A 7,622-nucleotide genomic window follows, 5' to 3' on the forward strand; every position below is an offset into this window, starting at 1 on the left:
ATCCTGGCTAACACGGTGAAACCCCGTCTCTACTAAAAATACAAAAAATTAGCTGGGCGTGGTGGCGGGCACCTGTAGTCCCAGCTACTTGGGAAGCTGAGGCAGGAGAATGGCATGAACCAGGGAGCTTGCAGTGAGCCGAGACTGTGCCACTGCACTCCAGCCTGGGCGACAGAGCGAGACTCTGTCTCAAAAAAATATATATATACCTCTAATATACACATACTTAGTTATAAATCATGCACAGGTTTTAATTATATAAAAAGTATTCTTCTCAAGAATGCTTTATGTTATTAAAATCAACGCTCTAGACCTAATTTACAGATCATAGAAAATGCAGGTATAGAGAAGCAAGTTAAAGTACTCCATGAAGAAACAAGTAGTAGTAAATATTAGAAAAGAGGACTGGTATCCAATGTCATTAAAAACAAAACGAAAGAAAAAAAGAGGTAAGGTTCTAGGTTAAGACAGTAAAGAGAAATAGCTAAATGTGTTAACCTTGATTGGAGAATAGTTCAGAAATAAAAATAGCTGCAAAATATATTTTGAGGACAATTAAAGAGACCTGAATATGGGCCGAATATTACATGATATCAGGATATTATTCATTTCTTATGTATGACAATGGCATTGTGTTTATGGGGAAGAATGTCCTTATTCTTAGGAGCTGCTTATGAAAGAATGTGTAGAATATCATGGTTTCTGGCTGGGTGTGGCAGTGCATGCCTGTAATCCTAGCTACTTGGGAGGCTGAGGCAGGAGAATCACTTGAACCCAGAAGACAGAGGTTGAAGGGAGCCAAGATCGTGCCACTGCACCCCAGCCTCAGTGACAGAGTGAGACTCCATTTCAAGAAAAAAAAAATAAAAAAGAATATCACAGTTTCTGCAACCTATTCTCAAATGATACAGAAAAAAGAATACATAGAGAGAAAGCAAATGTGGCAAATGTGAAAAACTGTTTTTGTTTTTTTTGACACAGGGTCTCTTCATGTTGCCCAGGCTGTTCTCGAATTCCTGGGCTTCATCAATCCTCCTGCCTTGGCCTCCCAAGTAGCTGAGACCGCCTATAGTCATGATCCACTGTTGACTCTAGATTGAAGGTATATGGATATTCACTGTACTATCCTTTCAACCACTGTACACATTTCAAAAAATTTCAAAATAAAAACTTGGTGGGAAATTATGCCTATTACATTCCATGAATATTATGTTAAACATTTACAAACACTGATTCCAAATTGATGTGTTAAGTATGTAAAAGGAAACACTGATATTTTCTTGTATCTCATCAAGACTCCTTCTCTTTGTTGCCAAACCCACTGGTCTGTTCTCATTTGCCTGTTCCTTTGGCACTGCTGGCCGAGCCTTCCTTGAAACTTTCCTTCCCACCTCAGAGCCGCAGAGTCTATGGATGCTCTGCCCAGGAATCCTCCTGGCTCCATCCCCCACTAACTCATGTTTGGTACCTGAAAGCTTTCCCTAATTGTGCTCATTTACATGATCAGTATCTGTCTCCCGCAATGGAAAGCTTTGCAAAGGCAGGACTTTGCTCTCATCCCCGCACCCCAGGGCCTAACTGGTACCTGGCATATAGTAAGTGCTTAAAAAATATTTGTTTATTAGGCAGAGTGGAAAATTCCAAGACTTATCCGTAGAACATGACTGTTTCCCGGGAAATCCCATTGGATATTGACATTTGGGAACCAGTGAAATGCAGCTCATCAATAGTTAAAAGAATGCTATATAAAAAAAACATTCAGAGAACAAAAAGGACTCCTCACAAATCAAAGATTAGAAGATAAAGACCAAGCTGAGTGTAGTGGCATGTGCTTAGTCTCAGCTACTTGGGAGGCTGAAGTGGGAAGATCGAGTGAGCCCAGAAGTTTGAGGCCAGCCTGGGAAACAGAGAGAGACCCTGTCTGGGGGAAAAAAAAAGACAAAACAAACAAACAAACAAAAAGTCTTCCAAAAAATAGAACAAAAAGCTGGGTAAGAGGTAAGAAAATATAAGAGTAGGTCCAAGAGGTTCCCTATGAGACACCCAAACCTAGTGAAAGGGGTGACAAAGGTGAGAAAGAAGAAAGAAGCATGCCTCAGTTTGAAGGGCATTGCCCCTTCCCCAAATGGAGAATGTCTTTAACATCTCAAATATGGCTCAGAAAGGCTTCCCAAAAGCACATTACTGGGAAATGTCAGGCTGAGGATGAAGGGAAGACCCTACAACATTATGGGGGCAAATTCTAGGTCACACACCAAGATCAGGAGACAGAGGACATCTTCAAAAGCATCACATGGCCCTTCGTGCTATGGGAACAACCACCTTCTGCCTGTGATTTTACATCTTGCAGAAGCTGTAGTGGTGGGTAGGCCACTGGGCCCAGCTCCAGATCACTAAGCAGCTCAGACCCAAGGTCCACATGGTGAAAACCATTTGTATCTCCACATAAAAGATACCTCCCCTGGAGTAATTGTCTGGGACTGGGCCTGGCCAAGGGATGCAGACCCACATTGCTCCTCTGCAGTGACTGCACAGTAAGTGATGATAGAAGACAGTAGAAAAGGAAGGGGTGGGGGTTGCACTATTTATTGCTTCTCTATATTATTTTTTTGCTATCTAGCTGCAGAGCTGAGCTGTCTTAAATTTCATTTCTTCTGACAGGATCCTATTGGACAGATAAGCCACTATTTAGGGAAGTCCAGTAACCTGCCTGAGGCCACATAACCAGGGGACAGCAGAGCCCAGGGTCAGCATCCATGCCTGCTAACTTCTCCACTTCCCACTGCCCTCGGCCTGGCAGGCTTCAGGATGACCTCTGACCTTTGGGAGTGCAAGTTTCTCCGGGATTACTGTGAAAGACCCCAACTCACCTCTTCTAACCGTGTGCGCTTCTCAGAAGGCTCTGACCCATCGCTGTCATTTCCTGAATGCTCTTCATCCTCCTCTTCATCCCTGAAGATGTCTTCATAGGCGGGAACTTCAAGGTCATCATCTTGTTTAATGAGTAATTTGATCTAAGTTCAAAACAAAAAGGAATTAAGCCTCTCCTCTTTCTACGGAAAACTATACAATATGTTCTTCTGCAGAATCTTATCATTTCCTAATAAGCTGACTCAGTTTCCTGTTCATACAAATAGCTACCTATTTAACAAGAGTTCCAGGCTTCTAAGGAATTCTCTTGTTTTCATTACCAGTGAGGCACCAGAGTTACACCATACGTGGTATGCAGAAATTATGAAAATCTGAAAACAATTGAGAACCATCTAGTCTACTTAAGTCTGGAAACACAGCATCCTCTTACATCATACACCAATAAAATGAATGCCCCACAACTTGGTCTCTGATATACGACATGAAGATGTGTAACCCCTAAGTGACTAAAACTCCTGTCTAAAAGCAACTTCAGGCTGATTTTTCTTTTCTTTTCTTTTCTTTTTGGAGATGGAGTCTTGCTCTGTCACCCAGGCTGGAGTGCAGTGGCACGATCTCGGCTCACTGCAAGCTCTGCCTCCCGGGTTCATACCATTCTCCTGCCTCAGCCTCCTGAGTAGCTGGGACTACAGGCGCCCACCACTACGCCCGGCTAATTTTTTGTATTTTTAGTAGAGACAGGGTTTCACCATGTTAGCCAGGATGGTCTCAATCTTTTGACCTCGTAATCAGCCCACCTCGGCTCCCAAAGTGCTGGGATTACAGGCGTGAGCCACCGCGCCCGGCCAAGACTCCATTTCAACAAAAATAACAACAAATATTTGCTGGGCGTGGTGGCATGTGCCTGTAGTCCCACCTACTAAGGAGGCTGAGGCAGGAAGAGTCAGTTGAACCCAGGAGTTTGAGGCGCAGTGAGCCATGATTGTGCCAGTGTACTCCAGCCTATCTCTTTAAAAAAAAAAAAAAGATGACAAAGACCAAGTTTTTGTGTTCAGGCTATTCTCAGCCCCACAGGGTAGTCAGACACACACCTTACCAAGAACATCAGGTGAGACATTGTACATGGCATAAAAAGTACAGACAGTTTGAGGGCATAGCACAAAAAGTACCTGGGTATCGTTGTATACATTGACGACATTGACTGGCCTATGGGTGTCACACACAAAGAATATAGTGTCTTCATCAGGTTGAAGAATATCCAATAGGTCTACATTAGCTCCACAGTTTATGAGAATAAAATAACGAAACTGAAAAAAAGGAAGATATTGTAAAGTAGCTATATCGAGGAGGCCCCTTTCCCTTCATCACTAAGCCTCTGAGTTGTTCTGCTTAAACTCACTAAGTCCCTGACATGTGGCGAGGCCCACGTGGCAAGGGACTCCAAAAAACGGCCCGGCTGGCATGCTAAGTGCTTTAGCATGGTGACACAGCAGGGTGGGCCCTGGGGCTCCCAGTTTTCCCCAGGAGCACGCTGAGACTCAGCAAGCCCAAGTCTCATGGACAGGCTCAAGAAACTAATGAGGAGCAGACCAAGACTTCAAGTACGTGATTGTGTCTCTCCAGACCTCACAGTACTATGCTGCGTGCCTCTCCAGGCTGATGGCATCGTACAGGTTTAAGTTTTTAGCAAATACTTTATGGGTACTTACATATTAAGTCCTTTATCATACTCTATCACTATGGCATGTTTTTTCCTTATGAATACCAAGCTGGTGCAGGTCCTTGACATAATAACAGGAACACCAAGAGAGGATTTGTCTCTGCCAAAACAATCCTAGATATGGCTAGGGACTCCAGGGACCCTCTTCCATGTCTCATCCCCTCTCTGCGGGGTGTACAATGTTCCATCTCTCATTTGGCCCCATGCAGAGATGGGAGGAATCCTGGCATCTATTGTTTAAATTTATTCCTGGATTTTATGTTGGAAACCAGGATGCATTTTCTCAGAGAAATAATATAAAATAGTAGTGTATTCTAAAATAATTTTAACTAATTCCAGCACTTTGGGAGGCTGAGGCAGGTGGATCACTTGAGGTCAGGAGTTTGAGACCAGCCTGGCCAATGTGGCGAAACCCCGTCTCTACAAGAAATACAAAAATTAGCCAGGCGTGGTGGTGGGCACTTGTAATCCCAGCTAGTTAGGAGGCTGAGGCAGCAGAATCGCTTGAACCCAGAAGGCAGAGGTTGCAGTGAGCCAAGATTGCACCATGACACTCCAGCCTGGGTGACAGAGCTAGATTCCGTCTCAAAAATAAATAAATAAAGGTTGGGAGTGGCAGCTCATGCCTGTAATCCCAGCACTTTCGGAGGTGGGCAGATCACGAGGTCAGGAGATCGAGACCATCCTGGCTAACATGGTGAAACCCCGTCTCTAATAAAAATACAAAAACATTAGCCGGGTGTAGTGGCGGGCACCTGTAGTCCCAGCTACTCAGGAGGCTGAGGCAGAAGAATGGCATGAACCCAGGAGACTGAGCTTGCAGTGAGCTGAGATCGTGCCACTGCACTCCAGCGTGGGCGACAGAGCCAGACTCCATTTCAAAAAAAATAAAAAAAAAACATAAGTAAACCAAAATAAAATAAAATAATTTTAACTAGACCATATTAAAAACTGCTAGATTCCAAGCACCTTACAATCAAATTTCTGCAAAACAAGTTCAAAGTTGGGGCTATCCACATTCATTATCTTTTTTTGCTGTCAATTTTGCTTCTACAACTTGGGCGTAAGTGACCAGTATATACAGCATGTTTTTCTCTTCCATACTGCCTAATGTAGCTGATACTTAAATACACACTTAATCTATCGTGGAAACAGAATGCTGTGTCAAGAAATTACAATTGAGTAAAAAGCCACGTTATTCTAAAATGCATCTTCAATACCTGTTCTTTATGCTCAAGAAATGCAGTTTCAAGTTCTTGCCACCCAGAAACTGGAACCAGCGTATATTGCACGTGGTCACACTGGAACAAGGCCTGGAAAGAGAGTGTTTTCAAAGCCTATCTTATTTAGGACATTAGCAATTTACCTTGAAAAGAAACTGAGGAAGATTAGACTGGTTGAGAGACAAAAGACACGGGATAACATTAAAGTTAGTGAAATGCTTACAGGAAAAGCTAGGTGCTAGGGATATGAGCATTTACCATACCATTCTGTGAATTTTGCAAATTACCAAAGTAAAACATCGGGGAGAAATGCCGATTTAACTTCCAGGCCTTCTGAAAAGTTCCTGATCCAAGGGCCTGACCAAAACAACATAAATACTATGCCCTATTCAAAACCAAACTAACGATCTTCCCTAATAGACTAGGGGCTCCCATATTCCCAGCAACACCTATGACACGACTATACCCACAGTTGTCACAGATTCCTCTCTCTCAAATCCCCCATTTGAGAGGCCACTACAGATCCAAAGTTTCCCCCAAATGTAACTGCTTTGTTCACCTATTAAAATTAATAGCTTATTGCAAAAATACAAACTAGTCTCTTTACCTTTTACTTAATCCTTTATCCCACCCCATACCGTTGGGACAGGGAGGCAACCTCTCCTCCGAGTCTCGCTCCTCTCACTTGCTGCTCACCTCCTGCCCTGCTCCCTCTCCCACCCTAAGCCCTCAGCCCCCGTCCTGACACTCGGCCCGCCCTGCGCCCCCACGCAGCACCCTCACCTCTCGGGCCGGCCCCGCCCTCCTAGGGTCCGCAGAACTCACCTGAAGGATCTTGCACGCACACAGAGCATCCACGTCCGAGGCCACGAAGAGAAGGACCCTCTACGGGGGAAGAGCAGACCGGCTGAACGCGGCGACCCGAACCCCGGCCCTCCCCTGCCTCCCGGTCACCCACGGCCGCTCCGCCTCATCCCTTCCCCACCGGCAAGGCCTTGGCGTCACCTGGCTCTGGACCACCTCGTAGAACTCTTTGCGGAAATCGGACACGAACATCGCCACGGCGGCCGGACGCCTGGCGCTAGCGCTGAGGTACCAAGAGCCCAGGCGGCGGTCAAGACTCCCGCCAAATTACGGCTCCTCCGATTGGTCCAGGGATCACCAACCAATAGCTTCTTAGTTCCCAGCCTTCCTTTCTTTCTGATTGGGCCACATTGGAGGCAGCCATTAGCACTCTGCCATTCACGGCTAGAAAACTCCAGCCCGCCCCCAAAGAAGCGTCACCTCTGAGGCCGAACGCAAACACTGTTGCCCCCTTCAACTCTGACTCGCTTTTACCCAGAAACGCGACGCTCGGCGGACATCTTTACTTTGGGAAGAGAAACCTACTGCCTCCCACTGGGAACCCTCAGGGAAAGTATACGTCTAGCCATACATTAAACTCAGTCACATACCGAATGGGGCAGCATTTACGTTTGCAATAGATTTTTGGTGTGGTTTGAAGAAGGATTTGTAGCTTAGTTCCGCCCGAGTCCTCGATGGCTGAAGCAGAGGCATTCTGGGTAGTGCATTGTGGGTAGTGTAGTCGTAAGGACAATAGGCCCTACTAAATTCGTCTGGAGGGGAATACTATCAACACGTAATTTAAAATAACTTTAAAAAATACCTATAAACGGGGAAATAAATCACGAAACGGCATTTTAGCGCTTCTGCTGAGGGTGTTTTAGAGCCTAGCGTCTTCGCCTGGCCTTTTCTCTTTTGCAGCCGACGCTTTGTCCCGGGCACCCCCCTCCGGGTCTCGGGTCCGG

The 7,622-nt window shown here is 45.3% G+C and overlaps 1 protein-coding gene across 4 annotated transcripts in view; it reads right to left on the minus strand.

Annotated features, from left to right (window-relative positions):
* Positions 1–7,374, minus strand: part of CDC45 (cell division cycle 45) — a 41,099-nt gene extending 33,725 nt beyond the window's left edge. For 2 of the 4 annotated variants that reach the window (XM_030815861.1, XM_030815860.1), the window contains exons 1-5: positions 6,820–7,014; positions 6,640–6,699; positions 5,812–5,904; positions 4,041–4,178; positions 2,871–3,014 (exon numbers count right to left, since the gene is read on the minus strand). In XM_030815861.1, the coding sequence (XP_030671721.1) occupies positions 2,871–3,014; positions 4,041–4,178; positions 5,812–5,904; positions 6,640–6,699; positions 6,820–6,870 (486 nt within the window). In that variant the 5' untranslated portion in view covers positions 6,871–7,014. Of the gene's footprint in view, positions 1–2,870; positions 3,015–4,040; positions 4,179–5,811; positions 5,905–6,639; positions 6,700–6,819; positions 7,015–7,268 lie in introns of those variants that run through there. The other 2 variants (XM_030815862.1, XM_003280355.3) reach the window with 2 other exon arrangements.
* Between the last annotated feature and the right edge of the window lie 248 nt (positions 7,375–7,622).

The sequence above is a fragment of the Nomascus leucogenys genome, chromosome 7b (genome assembly GCF_006542625.1).
Source record: "Nomascus leucogenys isolate Asia chromosome 7b, Asia_NLE_v1, whole genome shotgun sequence".
Lineage (NCBI taxonomy): Eukaryota > Metazoa > Chordata > Mammalia > Primates > Hylobatidae > Nomascus > Nomascus leucogenys.